Source organism: Ochotona curzoniae, unplaced genomic scaffold, assembly GCF_017591425.1.
Source record: "Ochotona curzoniae isolate NIBS_2020 unplaced genomic scaffold, NIBS_Ocur_1.0 contig_908, whole genome shotgun sequence".
Classification (NCBI taxonomy): Eukaryota; Metazoa; Chordata; class Mammalia; order Lagomorpha; family Ochotonidae; genus Ochotona; species Ochotona curzoniae.
In genome coordinates, this window is record NW_024466607.1 from 9,311,125 (window position 1) to 9,336,042 (window position 24,918).

The window sequence follows — 24,918 nt, forward strand, 5'->3', positions numbered from 1 at the left end:
AGACCCAGAGGACGGATCCCCTGGGGTGAGGTCCACAGAGGAGCCGGCTCCTTAGAGGACTGGTAGGAGCTGCGGGGCATTAGGATTTAATGGGAATAGAGTTTGAGCCTGGAATGTTGAGAAAGTTCTGGAAATAGATTGGAGGCGCTGGTTGCGCAACCATGTACATGAACAGCATGTCTTGAACTGTACACTTAATAAGGGGCAAGATAGTGAGGTACTTTTTTATGTCTTGAACTGCTTTTTAATAAATAATGGGTTCCATTTTGTTATAGATAAAAATATTGGCACTGCTATGGCGATCAACTTTCTTTAATGCTTGTCTACCTCTTCAGATATTTCAGACAGAACAATTATATTCATAAGAAACTCATTTCAAAACAGCATATTAAGTTGCGCAATCAAAGCAAGGGTGAGACAGGGCCTCATCTTTTGCCGGCGTGCATGTTCCTTGTGGAAAGCCTGAAGCGAAATATGTGATGTTATAAAGAAAGATGACGTGTAATCCCATGCCTTGGTGTAAATACCTCTAAAACTATCAATTTCAAGGTTTTTCTAATCTTTTTAAAGGCTTAATTTATTTGAAAGGTGGAGTTTCAGAGATGAAGAGAGAGTCCATCCATCCTCTAGTTCATTCCCCAAATGGCTGTAAGGGCCAGGCTGGAGCCAGGAGTCTGGAACTCTGGGTCTCCCACATGGGTGCAGGAGCCCAGATACTTGGGCCATCTTCCACTGCTTTCCCAGGTGTATTAGCAGGGAGCTGTGTTGGAAGTGGAGCAGCTGGGACTTGAACTGGTGCCCGTGAGGGATACAGGCGCTGCTGATGTGGCAACAGCTACATTATTCCTTTCCAGTTTCTTGGGGGATGTTTTCTCCTCAGCACAGTCACATGTTGTTCCAAGGGTCTTTTCACTTGACCTTTCACTGGGGGCCTTTGAGAAACCTGCTTTGTATGGAGAAAGGATATGCCACTGTGTGCCTGCGTGGGGCAGAGTCACCATCAGTTACCCTTGGGTGGGAAGTCATCACTTCCCAGATTCTGTCCTGACCCCGCATCTGCTCATGGAATCAGCACCTAGACGAGGGCTTCCTGACTGAAAAAGCCACCTGGCGCAAGGTTGCTTCTGGAGAGGGACAACTGAGCCCCTTTCCTGCTGGCTTTGTTTTTAATTTTTAAAAATTAATTTATCTTATGACACAGTTCTGAAGGCTTTGGAACTCCCTTCTTTCTCCCACTGACTTCCCCTGTTTTTCTGGGTTTTTTGTTTTTTGTTTTTTTACAACAGTATAGTCAGTCCTTCAGAAAACAGTCATAAGTCCATCATTCTGTCATTTAAGTGTATCCTGACATTGTAGGTATGGAGAATGGCAGAGTCCAGCATCCTATTGCATATATATATATTAAACCATATATATAAAACCATATATATAAAACCATTTCATTGGGAGTCCATCTTTGAATGGAAAGTAGAGATGCATACTGCATCGTATCTTTACATCTCAATATGACAGTCACTGTTATACAGTTCCTCTAGATGACTATATATACATGAATGTTTATCTATATGTCTATCTTGCATGATGGTTGCCTTATATCAGAGAGAACATATGACATTTGTCCTTTTGGAATTATTTTACTGAGTATAATGGTCTGTAGTTGGGATCACTTGGTTGCAAATGATTGAATTTCATTCTTAATGGTTCAGTAGAATTCCATGGAGTAGATGTTCTAGTTTCTTTACTCCTCTTTTGATGAACATCTGGGTTGTTTCCATGTTTTTGCTATCGTCAATTGTGCTGCTGTAAATATAAGATCTCTTTATCATATGCAGATTTCATTTCCTTCAAATATACTTCCAGAAGTGGGATTCCTACTGACACAGTGTCCTACCCTGACACAGTCGCCTGAAAGGGGTATCTATTTTATGTTTCTCCAATCAGGGTGGAGGTTGGCAGTTTCCCAGAGCAGTCTGGCCCACCTTCTCTCCTCTGTGGGCAGCTTGGAGCCGAGCACTGGCCGATGACTCCGGTCACCTGGGCTTCCAGGGCAAGCACCCGGGGGAAGGAGCTGGGAATCGAGGGCTCAAGGTTGGCCTGAATATCATGCATTAGTTTGGAGGACTTTACCCAGCTAGTAGTGACTTATTAACTCCCTGTCACCCGCCGAGGCCCACTGGCCAAATTCAGCTATGGACAGCTGCCCAGGGCCTAGGAGGTGATTTCCTTCTGTTTTATTTGTGAACTTGGTTCTAACACTGGACACACTCAGTCCTTCCTTGTATAGTTTTTTCTTATAGGATTCCCACCTGTTCCTCCCACTGGATGCTTCACACACATGCCTTCTGCCAGTTGGGGTCTGGGTTGAGTTAGCAGGAGTATCAGCAAGGGTGACATTTCCAAGAACTCTCTGTGGTTCTCAATGTGCCTGTGTCCTGGTGGTCGGCTCATATGCATGGGGCTCACTGTGCCGTGGGAGTGACCATGGCACTGCCCTCTTAGAGATGTGGGTGGGCTAAGTCAGGTGGAACTTGCAAAGCGCTTAGAACCAAGCCTGGCGTCAAAGTTCTCTGTGGGCTCTGTGCCTGGCACACAGTGAATACTCAATAAAGTGAGCTATTGTATTAGCTGGTAGTTTATAGGAGTTTTTCCAAGAAAACTTGGAAATTCTGGGGGCTGTGTCAATGCCCTGGGGATGTTTTGGCCAAAGTCTTGGAGCAGAGGAGAAAATAGAAGCCCCATGGAATGTGTGACTTGCTCAAGTCTGTGTGCCTGGCTGGGGATGTGACATTCCTGAGTTCTTAGCCTCCTGTCAGAGACACAAACCCATTCTACCCACCATGCCCTGACCTGTGGTGTGGCTCCTTCCAGCAGGTGCCCCTGTGAGAAAGGCTGCGTCTTCCCCCTTTTCTTACTTCCCTGCCCACAGGCGGAAACCCATGTGAGAGAGGAGTCACCAGGGCCACGGATAGTGCTGCTGATTCAGCAGTGGTAGAGAAAGAAGGTGGAAGGAGCCCAGGCCGCTGCCCATCCAGTCCTGCCTCAGTAGCTGGGTGAGAGGAGAGTGATTTCTTGTGTAGAACCTGTTGCCTTAAGTCTCTGATTCCTGTGCCTGTGTGGCGGCTGGTCACTGCTGGGCCCTCCAGGCAGGGGCTGAGTGAGGCTACTTGCAGGGGAACTGGGGCAGCAGACACAGGGCCCGGTGAGTGCCTGCTGTCTTGATCCTAGAGATGCTGTGGCTGTTTCCTACTTGCTGTGGTTTCAATATTGGTATTCTTGTATTTGGCGCTGGTCAGTCCCCAGAGCCATCCATAAGCTAATGGTACCGAGAGGGGAGAGACTTCATCCGCAAATGATGTTCAGAAGGGAGTCATTTGGGAAGGGTTTGGATCAGGGTGGGTCACTGGTGAGCCCTGGCAGCTTTGTTGGAAGCCACATGGATACATCCGCTCCCCTCCCTGGCCTCACGAAGCTGCCCTACCACAGTGGGAACCCACCGAACTGCCCAATCGTAGACTGTGGCAATGAACCCCAGACCATGAGCAACCCCCTTTCTCTGCTAAATAGCCTCAGGCATCCTGGTATAGTTATAGGAGGTGTTCCCCAATTGCCACATCATGTCAGTCCATCACCAGCTTCATTCCCTCATCCTGTTAAGGGCTCCCTGCTATTTGACTGTGGGTTGCACACATAGGGTTCAGCCTTATCAATTATTCACCACTTTCACCCCCTTACCATGCTAGGGGCTCCCTGCTGATTGGTTTCCAGAGTGCACACCCAGGGCTCCCTGATCCCCACCTTGCTGGGAAAGGCAGGTGTACGCCAGCCCAGGGCCACACAGCCCACTTCAGTTTATGCAGTTGTTGTGCCCAGATTTTGTGATCCCCAGAAAATCATCAGGAGTCTGAAGTCGATGCAAACGCATCAGGGTGGTTTATTCAGGCTGGCCTAAGCTCCCAGCCGCCACCGCCACCCAGTGGGACTGGGGACAGGGCAGCAGCGGGCGCCACAGTGGCTGACGCAGGAAAAGCTGCAGCAGAGGGGCGGAACGGGCTGAGGTTGGACAGCACAGGGTTTTTATACATTTCAGACCAATTCCACGCAATCATACAGTCATGATTGGTCAGTTTAGCTGTTAACTTTTAAAAAGAGCAAGTTGGCAGGCTTCTCTTGGTGGGTTTGAAGCAAGCAACTTTCAAAAAGTACAAACTGGTGGGCTACAGGGCAGTGAGGAGCCTTATCTAACACCAGGGACCTCCTTCCTGAGGAGTGGTCTGCCTACGTGACCTGCCAGGTGTCCTGCCCGGTGTCACGTAGGCTGTCAGGCCTGGAGTTCACACAGCCCCCAGCCAAGCAAGTAAGGCAGAAATCACAAAAGCAGAAAACATGGAGGTTCTTTACAATCAGCCCTTTATTTGTGAATATCAACCATCACTCAGGACCACTGGGTATCTGGGAAGAAATATCCAGGTAAATGACAAGCAGCAACCAAAACTAAGAGGAGCTAACCGCTTCAGTGAGCTTTGGGAAGATGGAGGACCCACAGGCTGAGGCAGCTCTGCTGGGGGGGGGGGGGGCTCGGTGGGAGTCAGTGGGGATAATTCCTGTGATGGGACAAAGTTCCCTCTGTCACAAAAGTGTCTGTTTTTGCTCACCTGCAATGACCTGGACTATGCATGAGATTTTTCATGACAACATTGTTTGCAAGCAATGATCTTGATTTGGTGCAAAGGCACGTGTCATAGAAACGGTGGCTCATCAGTGGTACTGTAGGATGGGATGGGGAGCTACCCCAAGGGAAAGACCTCCGAGGCTTGATGTTAAGTGAGAAAGGCAAGGTGCAAGGCCATGCACCTGATGTGTTATCTTGTGTGTGAGAAAAGTGGTTTTCCATGACAAGTAGTTGCCTGGAAACTTCATATACAATCACCAATACTATAAAAGAACATCACTAGAAGTGCCCAAAGCAATGGATCCTACCCAAGAGTGGAGTGAAAAGAGCAGGGTGTGGGAAACTCAAACTAAAAGCTGGGTCCTGAAGCCAGCAAATGAAGTGTTTCCAGGAGTCCTGCAAGGAGAGAAAAAAGAAGGTGGAGGAAATGAAGAAGCCACAGCAAAGTCTCTGAGCACGAAAGGAAATCCCAAAGCTGTAGTCTGGTAGCTGAAGGAACTTGAGAAGAAGGACACTAGGTGCCAGCAAAGCCAAATGAGTCCTGGTGACATGTCACATGACCAAGGGCAAGGTGATTCCAGAAGCAGGCAGCCTCTGCCACAGCCCATAGAGGCTGCTGATACAAAACGCCCAATACCAATTGGTATACAGTAACAGAAGTCTGGCATCAGGGATTGACACGTCTCAGCATCTTCTCACTGGGTCGGCCATCATGGTGGAGGGGCAGGGATCCCTCCAGGGTTGTAACCACCCATCCTCTGCTGCCCCAGCTAAGACTCAAAGAGCCCCTGGTGAGGGAGAGATTCAAGCTGTCAATTTTGGAGGAACCTGAACATTCAGACCAGAGCATCCATGGAGGAATGAAATCCCAGCTGGACTTCCTTGTTAAGGCTGGATGCTGACAATAATGGTGGAACGTCTCCAGAGTTCAGACAGCACATGGTAGAAACGGAAGCTGTCAAGGGAGAAGCAGTGGCCAGGAGGGAAACACAAAACTAAAGGAGTGGCCTGAACCCTGGCTTGAGGGGCAGGAGCTTGAGACTGTGGATCCCTTTGTGTCAATCATGTGGCTGCTGTTTTAGGGACTTCTTGCATGTCCTGGACTGCCATCAGGATGGGGCTGAGGCATAGGGAAGCTGGGGTACGATGCAGTCTCCTCCTGGGAAGGGGGAAGACACTGCTAGAAGCTGCTGGCCTGATGGCCACGGTGGTCCCTTTATGGCCAGCCCACCAAGCCACTGAATAGCACCCTCTAACTGCCCTCTGGCTTGAGGGGGGAGGCGTGAGCCAAAGCAGAGGCCACAGGTCTTGGGGGCAGGAGGACGATGTGGGCCTATGTGGGGGACAGGAGTATAGGACACCCATCAGCAGTGAGAAAGAGAATGTTGAACTCCAGGATCTTCTCTAGACTCATTATCTCTCAGCTTGATGAGGAGCAAGATGGAAGAATCTTTTACTTGACTCAACTGGTATTTCTGGAGTATCCTAAATTCTGAGGATAGGCAGAGATAGGCAATACATGAGTGAGGACTATGAACACAAGACGATGAAACAATATATGTCAAGGTCAGCAGACGAGATCGCTGGACATGTTGGAGACGGTGGATGATGGTGATAGGATGGTGGAGGTCAAAGGAGGCGTATTTGAGCTGAGAGGTGAACAAAGGAGCTAGGGGCACAGGAAGTCACCCCAGGCACAGAGCTGGAAGAGTGAGAAGCCAATCTGGAGCCAGATGCCTACTGGCAAAATATGTCAAATCTAAGGATGGAACAAAGATGGATACCTTCTCCACTTCCGCAAGAGACACTGGTTCAGTTTCCTACAGGCCAGGTCATACTTGAACCACACAGTTTATAAACTTTAAGGACTTTCTCATGTTCCATCCTATAGACCTGGGTAGGAATTATTTTGGAAGGAAATTCTAAGAGGCTCCACCACTGTTGAGTTCTTTCTTGGCCATTTTCAGAGTTATGAAGAGAGAGAAAATTTCCATCTGCTGATTCACTCTTCAAATGGTTGCAGTGGCTGGAGCTGAGCCAGGCTGAAGCCAGGAGCCAGAAGTGTCATCTGGGTTTTCCATGGTTTTCCATGTGGGCAACAGGGGCCCAAGCACTTGGGTTGTCATCCGCTGCTTTCCCAAGAGCATCAGCAGGGACTGGATCAGCAGTGGAATGGGGCCCGGCGTGGTGGCCTAGTGGCTAAAGTCCTTGCCTTGCACATGCCAGGATCTCATATGGGTGCTGGTTCTAATCCCAGCAGCCCCACTTCCCATCCAGTTTCCTGCTTGTGGTCTGGGAAAGAAATCAAGGATGGCCCAAAGCCTTGGGACCCTGCACCTACGTGGGAGACCTGAAAGAGCTCCTGGCTTCAGATCGGCGCAGCTCTGGCTGTTGTGGTCACTTGGGGAGTGAATCATTGAACAGAAGATTTTCCTCTCTGTCTCTCCTCCTCTCTATATATCTGACTTTGCAATCAAAATAAATTAAAAAATTTTTTGAAAAAGCAGAATGGCTGGAACCCAAACCTGCACTCCTATGGGGGTGCTGGTGCTATGGCATCAACTTAACCTGTTAGGCCACAATGCGGCACCCAGCACCTTCATTTTGAAGATGCCTCTGACTTCATTCAGCTACCCTCTGTATTGGCAGAGCTCCTCTCCCTAGATAGGGGACAAACGGTGTGTGTCATTGCTCGGGCAGGCCTTCGGCAAACCAGACTGCAATTCTGTCCAACTAGGTGGCTCATTCCCTCAACACACATTTATCAGGCCCCTGCTCTACTGCGGGCATGGCACTACATAGAACTGGGGTGAGATCTGATCTAGCCTAAGGGTGGGAGGTAAGTTTGTTCTAATTCCTGCCGTTCACCCGTTTGGGGCAAGTTTATAAATTTTGCCAGGTTTCTTTCAAGCTGACCCTACTGGTTTAAGTCTTTCAACAATTTGCAGGCTCAGGAATTGGGTTCTTGGTGATTTTGGTGTTGGTGCTATGAAATGAACGCAGGGAAAGAAATCACTACTTCGGGTAGAATTGAATTCTAATGGAGGAATAAATAAGATGCAAAGCCGCTAAGTGAGAAAGCAATAAATGGAAAGAAAAAGCTTAAGTGGGTGATGGTGATAGGAGATGTTGGAGGCTGGGGTAACATTTTAGCACGGGGCAGGGGAGTGCCTGGCGTAGTGCTCAATGGCTAACTCTTCCTCTTGCAAGTGCAAGGATCCTATGTGGGCTGCTCTGCTTTCCAGTCAACCCCCTGCTTCTGACCTGGGAAAGCAGTAGAGGACCCAAAGCCTTGGGATGCTGCACCTGTGGAGGAAACCTGAAAAAAGCTCTTGGCTTCTCCCTTTGGATCAGCTTGGCTCCCGTCACGCCGGCCACTTGGAGAATGAGCCAGGGGATGCAAGAGCTTTCTGTCTCTGTCTCTCCTTCTCTCTGTAAACCTTCCTTTCCAGTAAAAACAAGTAAGTATTAAAAAAAAAATAAAAAGAATGAGGCAGAGGGCTTTCCATGAACAGGTAAAATCTGAATGAATCCTGAAAGATGCAGAGGGACCATGGGTACTGTGTGGGAGAGCAGGTGCAAAGACCCTGAGGAAGAGCCCGGCATGTTTGAGGAACTGCAAGGGAATCTGGGTTATTTGAGTAAGGTGAGCAGCGGGGGATGGGGGGGGAGAACAAGAGAAAGAAGGAGGTGAGACTTGTGGTATGGGTTTCCATCCAGTACACATGAAAGATTGCTGGGAACCTGGGCTTTCGCACCTGGGTGAGGCAGGCGAGAGTAGTACAGGTGTTAGAGCTGCGAGAAGACAGTCTGACTCGGTGTCACAGCAGCTACCAAGGACAGATGGGTCTTTCTTTCCAAGCTGCTTCTGACCCATGGCTGTGGCTCTCGCCCATCAGGTCAGAGGCCCTGGGCTAGAGAGCACATGGGGGCGGGGGAGGGAGAGATAAAGATGGAGGGCAGGCAGGGTAGTGTGGACGTGCTGCGAACTGAGCAGACGGGGGGCCTGCACAGAGACCAGTCGGCAGCCACAACCTTGCAGATCTGTGTCTTAGAAAAATGAGGCCCAGCGCGGTGGCCTAGTGGCTCAAGGGGAGGACTTGAACTTCCGATCCTGGTGACCATGCCAGCTGTATTCCCAACACCCACCTGGTGCTCAGGTCACCACCCTTGTGAATTCTGCCTGTGAATGTTTCTGCTGCAGCAGCGGGAAGCGCCCTAGTTGGGAGGGCAAAGAAGGGAGCGCAGGAAGAGGAGGAGGAACCCCCGGGGGTCCAGGGGTGCCTGAGCCTCACAGCTGTCCAGGGACTGACCGTCCCCACGGCGCCCAGTCTCTAGCGCCAACTCTGGGCCAGCCAGCCCGCACCCGCCTGACAACGGACAGGGCGTCCTTAGTTGGAGATGGGACCAGCGAAAGCTCTCCAGAGCTCCCCCGGGGATGCGGTGGGGTGGCCGTGCCAGAAGCGCGAGCTGTTAGCGCCAGGCCGGGCCAAATACAGTCATGTCCCAAGACGCTGACCCTGGCGAGGGCATTCCTCGGGGGACCCTGCAGTCTTACCGCGCCAGGGCTGGAGAGAGGCACGCGGGCCGAACCGTACTTCGGGGCTGGGACTCAGGCCGTCCATCCGCCGCGCTGGTGTCCGTCCCGGCAAAGCCCAGGTCCCTGCAGCGCAGCTCGCGAGCAGCGCTGGACCTGGAGCGCCGGCCGGGGGTGGGGCCGGGGCGGGGCGGGGCGCGTGACGCGCGGCGCTGGCCAATGGGGCGCGCGCCCGGGGCCGAGCCTCCTGCGAGCCTTCGCGGCGCCCGCGGCGTCACGTGAGGCGCCCGGAGTGAGCGCCGAGAGCGCCGGGGCGGGCGTGCGGGCGAGTGCTCGGCCGCAGCGACCCGCGGGCCAGTGGGCGAGCGAGCCAGTGGACGAGCCAGCGAGCGAGCGCAGGAGCCGCGCGGCTTGGCCCGCGGCCGCCGCCGCCTCCGGACCCGGGCTGCCACCCCCCAGCACAGCGCAGCCCGCCGGGCCGCAGGACCGCCGGGGCCTGGCCACCGGCCGGGCTTGCGCCAAGTTCAGGTGGGAAAGGCGCGCGGCGGTGGGTGACCGGGGTCGCGGTGGGTGACCGGGGACGCGCCGGCAGGGGCACTGGCCGGGCTCGGAGCGCGCGGCCTGGCACTAGCGCTGCTGTCCGAGGAGGCTCTGTGCGGGTGCCGGGCAAAGTGTCGGACCCGCGGGGGTGAAGTAGCGGGGTCCGAGGGGAGGTCCATGGGAAGGAGGCCCTCCAGCTGCTTCCCGGTCATTTGCCCCGCTCAGGTCCACGCGGCAGCCTGGACGCCCGGCCGCGCGTGGCGGCTGCGCTCCTCTCCGGGCCGGCGCTCCCATATGGCGGGCGTTCGGCCCGGGCCTGGCAAAGGAGCGGGCGGAGGACGCGCTGGCTGGTCCGAGGTGGCGGGGTGGGGGCAGGGGGGAAGGCGGAGGGGTTACTGTCGGTCACTGCAATGGGGGACGGGGGAGGGGGCACGAGCCCCGGGCACTGTGCCCAGCGGGCAGTGCTCCTGGACTCCACCGAGGGTCCGATCCCATCCCCTGAGCCTTCTGGGCACCACGCAGTCCACACTGCTTCGGGCACTCACGCGTTGTCGCCGTGCACTCTTCGCAGGAACCTTGGGGAGCTCCGTGAGCACCACGCCCCAACCTTCACACTCAGTCCCAGAAAGGACCCCGGGACCAATACCCCTCCCACCCCCATCCCCCGTGCACTGAATCCCAGGACCCTCACTTTTCGCCCCAATGTGGGGTTACCATTGGAAATCCTTCTGCTAGAGAGCCTGGGGGCTGCTTCTACCCCATAGCCTCAGAAGTGACAAATATCCTCCCCCAAAACCTCATGGCTGTGCCTCTCAAATCTCCTCTCTCCCCTGGACCCCAGGCCCTTGGGGAGCTCCCAATGCCCTACAGGTGCCAGGACACCAGAACTCAGCAACTTTGGGGCCTGCGGGGCCGGGCAGGAGCGGAGACTCTTATTTTGAAGGGCGGCCCCCACCGCCACCCCCGTGATTTGCACGCTGACCCAATGGCAAGCCCTTGGCCGGCGCTGGGCTTGTTATCAATTACATGTTGTTCCTGCAGCCGCTGTGTCCCCGGGAGGATAAACAGCAGGCCTGGCCGGGCCGGTGGGGGGGGGGGAGGCGGAGTCCAGCGGCCGGCCAGGGACGGTGCCCGGAACAGCGCGTCCCCTCCCCCTGCGCGCAGCCTGCGCCTCTGGCCGCGCCACGTGCTGCTGTTTTTTAGCTGCCAGCCGGCTTCCATCCCTCACGCATGTTCTTGCTCTAGGGCTGGCAGCACCTTGGTGTGGCCCCTCCATGAGGACGCCCACTCTGCCACGAGTCCTTTTTTCCTGAGTGCCTGACTCCCCTCCTGATCTCCCCAGGGCGCAAGTTCACTCATTGCGCAAAGTCTGCCCGGCGCAGTTTTAGAGTCTGGAGCAGGGCCGGGGACTGAACGGTCAGTACAGTTTGTATTCTGGTGGGGTTGTAGACAGGAGAGCGTGTGTGTGTGTGTGTGTGTGTGTGTGTGGACAGCGCTATGCAGTTTGCACGTGGAGCCTGTGAGGAAGACTGCCACGTGGGGTCCTTATGGGACAGAATGATCCCTGAACTGAAGTGTAAGCTATGGGCCCCCTCCTAAGTGCCGAGGGGTAATGGGAGGAAGTGGACAGGAGTTGGAGGTCAGGATGGGGGTGGGAGGGGAGCAGATTCAGGTGCTGGCCTTCTGTGGGGGTGGCTGGGTTCTTTGCAAAGCTTTTGGGGTTCACTTCGTTCTCTGTCTTTCCCCTGCCTAATTCTGCTGCTGCTTTTTCTATTTTATCTGTATCTCAATATATAGCTTAAAAAAAAAAACAAAAACCTAACCTCAATACCATGGTCGCACTTAGAAAGTAAACAGTAAATGTTAAATACTACCTTCCTGAGGGTCGCTGGTGTTTCCCAGCAGGCTGGGCTATAGGACAGCTCTGGGTCCAGGAAAGCCTGGAGAGGCAGAGGGGCAGATCCACTGCCTGGGCTGTATGGGTGCTGTGTGTGTGGCAGAGCCCTGGGAACTGCCTGATGGTGGAACCTTGGTGTCCAGAGAGAGTCACACACATTGTACCACCCGCCTGAGGGTACCCAGCCAAGCGGAACCACGGGTTTGGTCTTCCGGCATCCGAGTTAGTGAATGGTGCCTGCCTTGGAAAGCATGCCCAGTTTTAAACCCTTAGGCAAGTGTTTTTGTTTTGTTTTTAATTAAAAAAAAATCCTAAGGACCTTCTGGCAAAACTGCCCTGGGGCACAAGTCTTGCCTGAAGCTTGGTGGGTTAGTTGGGATGGAGGCCAGTTGTCTTGCGATCTGCCAGACAGATGGGGAAACTGAGGTTTGGGGAGAGCAAGGACTTGCCCCAGGGCACAGCTGAGAGTGGGGCCTGATTTCTCTTGGGCAGTACTGGGTGTGTGGCCCTTGGAGTGGTCCCTGAGATGACAGGGAACGGGGGTTGGGGGGGAAGCTGGCTTCAGATGTCAACCCCGATAAACAGCTGACCTACCTGCTGTGGCAGGGACCAAGGTCCAGAGAGGCGGCCCTGCCACAGCCAAATACTGTTGACTCTCCTCTGACACAGGAAATGGCTAGGCCTCTGGTACCCTTCTCCTGCCACCCTCTTAGTGTCCTTTGAGCCCCTGTCAGGCACCAGGTGTCACAGTGGGCACTGGGCACCCAGCAGCATCATGGCCATGCTGTCAGAGGAACAGGCGCTAGCTGGATCTTGCCAAGTGGTGAGTGTCCTGGGCCGGTAGAGCAGCCGCGCGAGCTGCAGAGCGGCTTAGCTTTGGACGTGGCCGAGGGAACTTGGGTCTAGTGCAAGCTCCTCTGTTCCACTGTACTGAGAACCCCCTGGGCCTCTGTGGCTCCCCCTGTCTCCCCTCTTGCTGGGAAAATAGCCCACAAAGGGGGCACGCTTACTGCTCTCTGAGGTTTTGGCCTCCAGACCATGAATGCTAAATGAAACACAGGCCAAGCAGCTCAGTTTGGATCGTAGGTGAAAATAAGCTGCTAGCATTAAGCCTGTCCCCTCTCCTACACCTGTGAAGAGTGCTACACAATTTAAAATCTGAAATTAAAGTATCACCGACAGCCTGGACTAGTATTTGCTCAATCTGACCCTATAGTGCAGGGGTCAGAGGACAAATGGCTCTTCTCCTACCTGCTTCTGTGACTCAACAGGCCTGAGTGGGGGTAGTGAGGGGCTGGGGTATCCTCAGAGAAGCAGGGATCCAGGCACTTCTGCTTCTCTGGACTTCAGGAGCCATGTCCCCTGCCACACTCAGGCACACACACAGCAGGCAGCATCATTTGCACACACACACACTCTTCCAAGATCATTCTGGAAAATCTGTTTGACACCACAAGTACCCTGTGTTGTGCAATGGGCCTGGAGAGGGCTCTTTTGCAAACAGGTGGTGCAATTGCAGAACACACTCTTGCAGGCTCAGCTCTCCCGTGGGATGGAGGCAGGATCCAGGCCTTTGGCCACAGACGGTTTGGGGGAAGGCTTGGTGGGGGCTGTGGGTCCATGAGGCGCCAGGTGACCGTGCCAGCCGCTGACCAGGCCTCCCTTGTCCCTTCTCTGTGCAGCCACCACCAGCACGGCCCGGCCAGCATGGTGGACCACTTGCTTCCAGTGGACGAGAACTTCTCGTCTCCGAAGTGCCCAGTTGGTTACCTGGGTGACAGGCTGGCCAGCCGGAGGGCATACCACATGCTACCTTCGCCCCTCTCAGAAGACGACAGTGATGCCTCCAGCCCCTGCTCCTGTGCCAGCCCGGACTCTCAAGCCCTCTGCTCCTGTTACAGTGGAGGCCTGGGCACTGAGGGTCAGGACAGTATTTTGGATTTCCTGTTGTCCCAGGCCACCCTGGGTGGCGGCAGCAGTGGTGGCAACTTGGGAGCCGGCAGTGGCTCCATGGCCTGGGGTTCCTGGCGCAGGGCCCCAGCGCCTGGGAAGGGCGAACACTTCTGCTTCCCTGAGTTTCCTGTGGGTGACCCTGATGACGTCCCGAGGCCCTTCCAGCCCACTCTGGAGGAGATTGAAGAATTCCTGGAGGAGAACATGGAGCCGGGAGCCAAGGAGGTCGCTGAAAGCGGTAGCAAGGATGCAGAAGCCTGCGGGCAGCTCTCAGCCGCTGGGACACACAGGAACCCCATCCATTCGGGCTCTGGCGGGACAGAGCGTGCTACTCCTCCGCCAGGTGCTGCCGCTGTAGGTAACGCCCAGAGCCCAGGCGCGGGGCCTGCGTCAGATGGCCCCGTTCCGGTGCTCCTGCAGATCCAGCCCGTGCCTGTGAAACAAGAATCGGGTATGGGGCCTGCCTCCCCCAGCCAACCCCCGGAGAGCGTCAAGGTCGCCCAGCTCCTGGTCAACATCCAGGGTCAGACCTTCGCACTGGTGCCACAGGTGGTGCCCTCTTCCAACTTGAATCTGCCCTCAAAGTTTGTGCGTATTGCCCCTGTGCCCATTGCTGCCAAGCCCATGGGGTCAGGAGCTCTGGGACCTGGACCGGCTGGCCTCCTCGTGGGTCAGAAGTTCCCCAAGAACCCAGCAGCAGAACTCATCAAAATGCACAAATGTACTTTCCCGGGGTGCAGCAAGATGTACACCAAAAGCAGCCACCTCAAGGCCCACCTGCGGCGGCACACGGGCGAGAAGCCCTTTGCCTGCACCTGGCCGGGCTGCGGCTGGAGGTCAGTATGATGGGGGACAGGCCTGGGCAGCAAGCAAGGTCCTGCCCTCATCCGCTAGCTTGGGTGTACATGCAAGGCCATTGCCACCACTGTTCAACCTAGCTGAATGGAAAGGGGAGCAAGGGTTACAGGTTTGGGGTTAAGGAATCAGGGCCAGAGCTGGCACAGCTGCCCAGGGACGTCTTTGTCCCTGCTGGTGACTGAAGCTAGGAGTCAACTGGTCTCCAGTTCTATAATGAACAGGTAAGGCTCATAGCAGCTTGTGCTGCCCACTAGGTAGGTAGCCCAGGACAGGGTGAGGGTTGAGGCCCAGCCACAGGGGAGGGTGCTTACAGGGCCAGCTGAGGATGATGGAGGGGCAGGGCAGCAGGCCAGGCCCATGGGGTAAGTACCACCCTCATTCCCACTTCTGTATAAGTGGCTGAGGAGCTCCCATCAGGCAAGGAACTTGGCCTGCTCACTGCCCTTAAAAAGGGGGTTGGATCAGGGAGATCCCATCCCGAAAAGGCTGTATGCCCAGATGCTGGGAAGAGCTTCATTTCCAGGAGTCTTCGAGCATGTCCATTGGGCCTGGACTCAGTTCATCTTTGGAGAGGCTACAAAGGCCAGCCAAGGAGACGTACTTAGGCACCAGCAGAAGGTGGCCAAGTCCACTAGAATTCCTGTCTGCTCTGTGGCTTGATGGGGAAGCCAAGCTTTCAGGATGTGGGGGTCTTGCCCAGACAAACCCAACCCTTGGCTGGCCAAGCTTGCTTGGGCTCTGGGGACTGCTTGCTGTCCTTGGGCATCCTTCTCTGGGATACAGGCAGCCTGCCGTGAGCTCCCCTGCCCAGGGTGCCACAGTGAGGCTGTCCTGCGTTTAGGATCCCCATCCCACAGCGATCTCTTGGAAGAACACAGGTAGCACCAACATGTTCCTGCTGTTTGCTGCCATAGCTACCACTGCACGTGTGACTGTGTGTATGTGTGGAGGGTGTAGACAGATGAACCTGCAGGCCCATAGCTGTGTGAGCGTGTGTGTGTGTGTGTGCGCGCGCACACACACCTCCTGCTTCCTATATGTACCATGTGACCCCACCTGTTTACACACCTTATGTCTGACTGTGTGTGCATATGTGAATATGGCACACCAAGAGCTGTTTGGGGCTTCTGTTTCCTCAATTGGGCCCTGGTTCTGAGAGCTGTGTGGGCTGGCCTGTGGTAGGGATGCTGGCTGGCTGAGGTAGCACCAGGGATAGGAAACTGCTTGGGGAATGGAGGTGCAGCACAGACATCCCTTTTTCATGGAGTGGGCCAGAGAAAGGGCTTTTCTTAAAGTGGCATCTTGGGCGTGGGAAATCTTAGCTGCACAAGAACAGCACTGCTTGGCACCCAGCTCCCACCTCATTGCCATGGGCATAAGATCCCTTGGTGTCCCCTTGAACTGTTCTATGGGTGCTGGGTGCCAGCCTGTTCATGAGGCTGGCCACAGTGGTGGGCGCACCTCATGGATGGGTGGTAGACACGAGAGATCGAGGGAGGCACCCAAAAGCGCCCTTAATTGTTAGAGGAGGGAGCATGGAGGAGGCAGTAGGGGGCACTGGGCTCGAGCCCACCCCTAGGTCCCTGAGCATCCCTGGGCATTGCCTGCTGAGGGACCTCAGTTTCCTCAGCTGTAGAGTAGAGGACCAGAATGCTGGCTTGGCATGCAGCGAGCTCCAGCACTGGGCGCCAGGGCAACTTGCAGGGATTCCTGTGTGTTCTTCAGTGGAGACAAGCAGGGACTGTGCAGGTGTTGGGCAGCTACTTGGCAGGCAGCACTTTCCCTGGGACACGATAGCTGCCTTTGCAGGAATCATCTCCCAGCTAATGCTCCTGCACAGTGATATGGATGGGCAGGCTACAGGGGAGAGAATGGGCCTGGTTAAGGTGTCCGCTCCTCCGAGCTGTCAGCTTTGCCAGACCGCAGACAGCACCCTCCACCCAGCGACTGTGGGAGGGACAGTGCTCCCCAAAGCAGGAGGTGTAGAGGGGCTTCAGCTTTCTGGTAGGGAGTCTTGGCACAGGTCTCCTTGCCCAGGACTCACATGATAGGCTTGGCCTCTATGGAGTCATCTATGGTACAGGAGCTAAGGACCCCTACTTCCCAGAAGGGCTGTATCTTTGTGGGTACAAGGACAAGCCCAGGGCTGCCATCCTGCACCCCCAGGCATGCCTCCCCAATGCTGTGTTTCTCTTTCACATTGTTTTCACTCACTTATCAGAGGAAGAGAGGGTCCCACAGCCCCAGGGGGAGGATGAGCCTAGCTTTGGAGGCAGCTTGGTCCAGACAGGAAAAATGATGGTGAGTAGGTTGGGTTACCATGTGCTGGGGAACTGCCATCAGCTCTCATTGACATACCACTGGCCTCTAAATGTCCCATCACCTGCAGAGGCTATGCTGGTCAATAAGTGTCCTTGGGACCTCTAAATGCTGTCTGGACTTGGGGCTCATCTGCAGAGTCTGCCTCTCTATGCTCATGGAAGCTCCGTAGGCCGGCTCCAGGTGCTCCCCTCATGTCAGAGGCATCTGATGCGCAGCGTGGTTAACCAAGCCCTCCACGGTCACACAGCAAACACTGGCTGGACTGGGAATCTACCTGGGGCCTCCTGCTATCCCTGCCCACCTGTGTGTGTGTTGGCAAGGGGTGGAATAACTTGCTTCAGGGGTGGGAGGGCTTCCCCTTCATACTGTGGCTGTGCCTGGCATGCACATTCCATGAGGGACCTCCCTCACCTCAGGGCCTCTGTTCATCCTCTCCTAGGGGCCCAGGTTCTCAGCCCCCCACTTCCTACTGCCTTTGTCTTGGACCCAGACTCCCCATCCCTGCTTTGCTGGCCTAACCTGGACTGACCTGACAGTCCGGGAAGTGCGTTTGCCTGCCTTCTAGGAAGCTTCCTTACAAGACACAGGTCTCCTTTGTTCTCATGACTGAACGTCCTGTCCTGGAATGGCCCAGAGGCATGATGCAGGAAGATCAGCAACAGGCACTGCTGTCAAGTGCAGAGGGCATGCTAGGTCCAGGGCATGGAAGCTGCAGATCTGAGGTCACAGGAGCTGCAGGTGGCAGGGACAGCAGGCAACCTAGGTGGCCTGGCTCCAAGCCTATGCTCTTTGAGCCCTGCTTCCACCGTTCCCTGTACGTGATGAGGCATTTTTTGACCACATCCTTAGCAAAAGCTGAGACTACCAGCAGTTAGGCAGGTCGGACACTGCACAAATGCAGGGAGCACTGTCCCTACTGCAACCCTTATGACTACCGTAACAACTTCCCACTGGCTGTAGGGTTGGTGTCTCAAGGAAGGGACACATTTACATAGAGGTGCTGATGTTACAGGAGGCTCTTGAGTCACCAGGGCACCTTGCAAGCTGGCAGTGTGAACCTGCACAAGCAGGGACTTCACCTGGGCTACGTGTTAGGCTGTTTGCAGGTCATGAGAGCTCCCAGTTCCTCAGCAGCTCTGCAAGCTGAGTGTCACTCCCAGGTCCTTCCTTACTTGCTGCCCTTTGCAGTCCTTGCAGTCACCTGCAAGGGGGATCATCATTCTGCTTCTCTCCAGGTGGGGATACTAAGGTCCAGCAAGCTTGGCCACCAGCCCAGCCTACCTGGTAAATCCGTAACAGAGCTTCCTGCCTGCAGAGGTGCCCACTGAATCCCCTATGGTACACAGGGGTGCAGTTGGGGCCACCTAAGGGCCCTTTTCCCAGGGGATACCAGCATATCCTGGGGTCGTGACTAGGGGCTGTGGAGGACAGGTGAGGACCAGCCTGGCTCTTTCTCAACTTCCTGGCCTGCCTGCAATGTCGCTATGGCCGTAGGGTGGTTACAGCGCCACGTCACTGCTTTTGGACTCTGAGACAGGCCTGGAGGACAGGCGGAAACCTTGGGGTTGTGGCTGGCTGAGGTAGACCTGTTTGTGGAGAAGCACACAGGGACCTGGCCGGGTGGGGACCTTCGGGCATGCTGTGTGACTGAGATTTTGCCATGTTCTCGGCAGGCATGCGGGGCTGAGCTGGCACCCGGACAAGGAAGGCTCGACCTCTTTTTTCTATACCTGTGCCCATCTCCCTGCCGCACCCTCCCTCCCTCCCCACCCCCACTCTGTCCTGGCTCAGCTGTATATGCACTGTAGCTGGGGGCAGGTGGCCCTAGCCTGGGAAACAGGCTGGGGCTTGAGTGCCAGGGCATAGGGCTCCGGTGACATATATAGCCCGGCAAGGTGGGGGGAGGGGTCAGGCATTTGTTGCTGCCAGGGTGGGCAGGACCAGGAAGGCTGCAGCGGGAACTGCTGTTGGGTTCCCCTTCTCTCCCCAGGCTCTGGGTCAAGGCCTCCACCCACAGGAACAGGGCAGAGGGGATCAGCAGCCCCTACCCTTGGGCTGAGTTGGGGACTGCTGTTCTGGGGTGCTGCTTCACCCCTCCTTACCTTGTGGCCACAGATCTGAGAGCAGGCGTCAGGCCTGGTGCTTCTGAGCATGCGTGGGTGTCTGTGTGTGTGTGATAGTACCTGTATAGGTGTGTGTCAGCACTTGTACATGCATATGTGTGCACAACTGTGCATGTGTGCGTGCCCTGGGAGGACCTGCTGCAGGAGAGCTCTCGGTTGCTCTAGGGATGCCTGCTATATCTGCTATTGTATTTCCTTGCACTCACTGATTCTCTAGCACATCCTACACCCAGGGCTGAGCACCCATGAGGCCTCATGGGACACATTGACAGTCATCAGAAAGCTGGAACCAATTTCAACTTAAAGTGATGACAAGGACAAGGAAAGAGACATGCCTAATGCCTGGGATGGGTTGTAGTTCTATAGGACTCTCCTGAGCAAGTGATGTTTAAGCTGAGCTCTGGGGAATGGGTAGGAGAGAGCATGTGCGAATGTCCTATGGTAAGAATCAGGGATGGGCAGTGTTGGTGGTACACAGGGAGGAGGCATGGGTGTGTGTAGTTGGGTGAGGTAGCTAGATAGGCTGGGACGAGGGAAGGGGGAATCTTGCTATCAGGACAAGGATCAAAGAAGGAAGAACCTCAAACCATGAGGTCCATCACAGCTATCTGGGCACTTTGCTACCACTCTGACTCATACCCGCCCTCAGAGCACCTGTTTGCAGGCCATCTGGGCAGCCACTTGTACAGGGACCTGTGCGGCAGTTTCTCAGGGGGCCTGGCATGCTGCAGAGTCCTAGGGTCAGATGGACTCGAGTCTGAGGACCACCTTTCCCTGTCTAGTGGAAGTAACAAAGGAGCCAAGCCCAGCTGTGGTTCTGGGCTGGGGAAGGCCATGGTCTCTACCCAGCCTCCCTACCCAGACCCCTAGAGAGATGCCTTCTGGGGAATTCTGAGCCATGGGGGCTAAGTGACTGGGTACAGCTGCGGCTTCTGACCCCATCTCCCCACTGCAAAGTGGGCCAGGTAAGTCCCTGACTCTGAGAGCCTGTCATGTCCAGAATGCTAACCAGCTGCCACAGGCCCCACAGTCTAGAGCCTGGAACCCAAGTGCCAGCAGGGAGCCTTCACTTTATGCCTCTTAGAACTGTGGAGAGAAGCTGGGGGACTCAGACTTCCCTGAGAGTGATTGGATCCCTTAGGAACCGAAAGTGCCCAGCCAACACCAGCAGACTGCAGATGCATGGGCGCCACCTGCTTGGGTGTGTCGGCCTGGCGGGACCTCGCTGACTGCCCTGTCCCGCAGGTTCTCACGCTCCGACGAGCTGTCACGGCACCGGCGCTCGCACTCTGGTGTGAAGCCCTACCAGTGTCCTGTGTGCGAGAAGAAGTTCGCGCGGAGCGACCACCTCTCCAAGCACATCAAGGTGCATCGCTTCCCACGGAGTAGCCGCTCCGTGCGTGCGATGAACTGAGCATGCCCCACGGGGCCTGGCCTGGTACCCTGGGCCTCACGGTTCTATGTCTTTTTTTTTTTTTAAGCAATAATTTATTTCCCTCTTTGAGAGGGACGTGACAATGTTACCAGCATCCCTTTCCGAAGTACGGGAGGCGTGCATCCAACAATCCCCCTCTCACCTTGCCACCTGATGCCTTTCCAGGGAGGACTTGCAGCCACACACCTCGCGATCCTGGAGGCTGTGTCTTCGGTGCACATGCGCGTGCACATAGGGCTGAAGGCCAGCCTTGGTGCCTTTATGCCTTCCCGTTGTAGGCAGTTTTTTTTGGGGGGGATGGGGGCTGGCCCTTCTCCCACTGGGTTCTCTCCTGGGCCAGATCCAGCTCCCGTATTGCTCTGCCAAGCAGAAATGTGCACTTGTGAAATGTTTGGTTACCAGAGGGAAATTTGCTGGATTGGAGGAAGTAGGCCAAAAGTGCAGGACTGCACTGTTGTGTGAGGGCAGCTGCGCCCCCCCAAAAAACGCCTGGCTCAACACAGTCACCAGAGGGGCATGGGGTGGGCTGAGGGGTATGCATGTGGGAAAGAGGTGGGGGTGCATGAGCTTGAGTTAAATGTATGGGAGCTGGAAGCTGCTGCCCCTCGCGTGGCTGGGGCTCTGTGGAGTACCAGACAAATCCAGATGCCCCCTCTAGTGTGGGGAGGAGCTGGAAGCAGGCTGCATGGGTATGGAAGGTCCAGCTAGTGCCTCCTTCCCCCACAACCCCCAGTTTAGAAATGCATTCCTTATCTCATTTAGAAATTAATCTCAAATGAACTAGCTTGTGTTGACAGGTGGATTTCACATCCTATGAATGTATGTAAATAAACTGTACATAGGGACATCTACATAAACTATCTTTTAATAACATCAGCATTTGTGTACATTTGAAATTTAAAAAAAAATCTATAAAGCCGGTGTACATATGTTACAATTATGTATATTTTCTTTGGGCCTTCATAAAAAAATATATTTACTTTGCCAATAAAAAAAAGAAAAAAAATTGAGCGGGTCTTGCAGGTGTGTGTTCTACTTCCGAGACTTGTTCTGGACCTTCAGACAGCAAAAGGCCACAAAACTGGGGTGCTGAGCCTGTGGTTTACATTGGTGTTGGCAGACTTCAAGGGAACCTCGCTTTTCTTTCCAGAGGAGGGACCCCAGGACTCTTGGGATGCAGCTCTGGCCCAGTAGTGAGGGGTTCCCAGAGAGCCCAGCACTGTGCCTGGGGCTGGGGCTCTGCATCAGTCATGCAAATCCAACAGCCTCTGTGAGAACCACTCGGAATCCAGTGGGTCTTGCAGGGATCATCTGTCTTCTGCAGGCTGTCTGAGGCCCTTGCTGGGCACTTCCTGCCTAGCGTTCAGTCTGTCAGGTGCACCTGCTGTGTGCTGGCCAGTGCATCCGCCATCCTCTTGGACTAACTCGAGGTAAGTGACCATGCTTTTTGCTCCTTGTGCAATGACTCTAGGTGTGCCAGGAACCTGGACCAGGCAGAGGTGGGATTCAGAGCTGCCAGCATATGCTGTGAGGGCATCTGCTCTGCTTCTTCCACCCTCCCCAACTCCCTGACAGTGCTTGAGCTCTCTGCCACATGGTCCCAGAGTGGAGGTTTAGATGTGCTGGGCAGCCACTAGGGAAATGGCTCCAAGAAGGGGAGGAGGACAGGGACTGGTCTGCCCCTAAGGTTCAGTAAATGCTAGATGGCTGCCACTCGTGGCCCCTTAACCTGCATGGGGCTGGCAAGAGCCTTCTGGACAAACTTGTGTTTTTCAGGGGAGGTCCCCGTACCCCAGATGTCTGACAGGAAGGTGGCTGTGTGGTTAGTATGTGGATTTGTATACTTGAGCAGGCAGTAGTCATTGCTATGGCTACCTTGGGAGATGGCTGCTGCTCAGGCGAGGCCTGAGGCGAGGACTGGAGTTGACAACCTCTGTCCTTTGCCCCTGTCCGCATGTGCCCTCTGCAGGCAAAAGTGCTCTAGAGGAGCGAGGCACGGATGGCTACAGTGGCAAGCACCTGAGTGGGAGGGACTGCTTTTTGTGCGAGCAGTCTGCAGCTGCAGGTCAGAGGGACACGAAGGGCTGGGGAATACTGTCATTTGGCCAGGGTGGTGGCACTGAGTGCTCATGTACCCCCTGTTCCTGGGGGCTGACAGGACACCCAGCATGTGCTTCCACAGTGACTGCTGAACCTATGGCCCCTCAGCTGACCTGTGGGGCCAGGGTGAGCGAGCCCACATGGGATCAGGAGTGTATGGGAGTGGTTCCCTTGAGGCTGAGATCCTGGGCCCTGCCTGAAGCGTGGGCTTACAAGCTTGCCATGTACCTGCCCCACAGGATCTCAGCTGGGAGAGCACCTGAATCCAGAGCACAGCCCAGGAGCATAGAGAAGCGGGCCCTTTGCAGCCACACATCCTGCTGCTCCCAGCTCTGCCACTTGTAGTGCTCAACCTCCGCAGATTTTAGCTTCTTCCCTGGCATACAACAGCCTTGCAAGCCCCCAGGTAATGGTGGGGTGGTGGATGGTGAGTGAGGGGACAGATACGATGGTGAGTGACAGCCAGTGATGAGCCTGCCCCTCTGGTAGGAAGGAGCATCTGGGAGTGTGGGTAGCTTTCTGCTCTATTGCTTGACCACCTCAAGCACGCTGGAACACAGAGAACTGCACCAAACACCTGCCTGTAGGACATTGCCATGGTATCTGTGGCTACAAGAGGAGCAGGTGTGTCCCCACACTTGTTAACAACAGGCAGAGGTCTGGACAGTGGCAGACAGATGGCCCTGTGGGATTCCCCTCCCAGGCTACCCTACACAGGATCCAGCCCCCAGGACCAGGGACAGGGTAGGAAGTAGCGTATGAGTTAGGTGGCTTGTAACAAAGATCTCACCCCTCTAGACTGTGGCTTAAACAGGTTGGAAGTTTATTTCTCACTGTTGAAAGAAAGCAGTCAGGGCTGGTGTGGCAGTTCCTGCATGGGGCACCGGGCTCCTTGTCTTGTCCTGCCTCCCTGCCTCTCTTAGCCCCTGCTGGGTGTTTATGGCTCAATGGACACCTGCCAGTGACTGAGCAGGTGAAGTGCCATGAGCCTCTTGCCTGCCCTCCAGGCACAGGCTGAGATGTGCACACTGGATCTTCATACCCCACTGGCTAGCCTCAAGAGGGCCTCATCACTGCCAGGGAAGCTGGAACATGCCATTTTCATGGGTATGCTCAGCCAGAACATGGCGAGGAAGCAGGGAGGCAGAGGGCAGGCATGTGGCTGCCCAATGCTGTGTCTGCAGCGGGTCCTCCCCAGCAGAATGGCACCTGTTCGGCAGAGGGTGGTCCCAGGGCACTGGGTGGGGTCATTTCCCTGTGGCTTCATCTACACTCCCAGAAGGCATGTCATATGGACCAGAGTGGGGCCTGCAGTCTAGCTTCTGATGCAGCCTAGGATCAGGATCCAGAGCTGAAATGTTTCATTTGGGAGGCCAAGGTTGCCCAGGACTGAATCATGATTCTTATAAGCAGAAACAGAGGCTTATGTCACCAGGGTCTGCCTGTGATGCTCCGACTGATGCGGGCATTTGGGGAAGTGAGCCATCTGTCACGCTGCCTTTCAAGCAGATGGAAATTTAGAATATATATATGTATTTACACACACACATATGCATATAAAGTTCAAACACTTTTGAAGTCTGTCTAGTTTTTTTGTTTTCTGTTTTGTTTTTAAGTAGTGTGCCTTTTCCAGTCATGACTGGGACTCCAGTCATGAAGCCAGGAACCTGGAATGCCATCCAGGTCTCTCAGCTCTGGTGCCATATTCCGCTGTCTTCTCAGGAATTTTAGCAGGAAGCTGGTTGGGAAGCAGCACAGCAGGACTTGAACCAGTGCCCATGTAGGATACAGGTGTTGCAGGCAGCTGCTTTACCCGTTGTGCCGCAGTGCCAGTCCTTTTCTTATTTTGTTTTTTTCTGCTTTAAGATGTATTTACATATTTCAAAGTCAGAATTACAGAGAGGGAGAGGCTGGGAAAAAAATTACAATAAGGCAGCACAATGTGTGGCACACAGCCAACTCTGTAGCCATTAGTGGTATTTTTATCACCCCCGAGTATCAGCACAGCATCTCTGAGAAGTTCTGAATGAACTCAGCAGGCATCTGATGCAATCGCACATTGACTCCTCCCAGCACCCGCACATCTGACTTGCAAATGAGCTTGGGGTGGGAGTATGGGCTGCAGCTCAGCCCTGGGAAGGGCTATGGAGCTCCCTCCCTCCTGGTAAACGGTGCCTTTCTGCATGCTGCTGCCCAGATCTCACATCCTCAATCACGGGGAGAGCTGATGGCCTCTGCTGACGAAATGTCAAGCCACAAACCCAATCCCAAATGGGAGCAGTGTTCACCCCTGGGCTTTTGGGTGCACTTCCTGTCCTGAGACTGCTCTATTCAATCCTGGACACCTGGCGCTTCTACCCAGCTGCATTTTTCTTGGGCCATCTCTCTTCCCACTGCAGGATGGGCTAATGTCTGTTGAAGGAAGAGGCGGGTGAGTATAGAGACCTGTACCGGCTTGGGGCCTGAGAGTGACAGTGGGGCCTT

The 24,918-nt window shown here is 54.8% G+C and overlaps 1 protein-coding gene across 1 annotated transcript; it reads left to right on the forward strand.

Annotated features, from left to right (window-relative positions):
• The first annotated feature begins 13,350 nt into the window (after positions 1-13,350).
• KLF15 (Kruppel like factor 15) lies at positions 13,351-20,371 on the forward strand. Its single transcript, XM_040995324.1, has 2 exons — positions 13,351-14,432; positions 20,145-20,371. Exons 1-2 carry the CDS (start codon positions 13,351-13,353, stop codon positions 20,311-20,313), a joined length of 1,251 nt encoding a protein of 416 aa, XP_040851258.1. The 3' UTR covers positions 20,314-20,371.
• Positions 20,372-24,918: the final 4,547 nt, after the last annotated feature.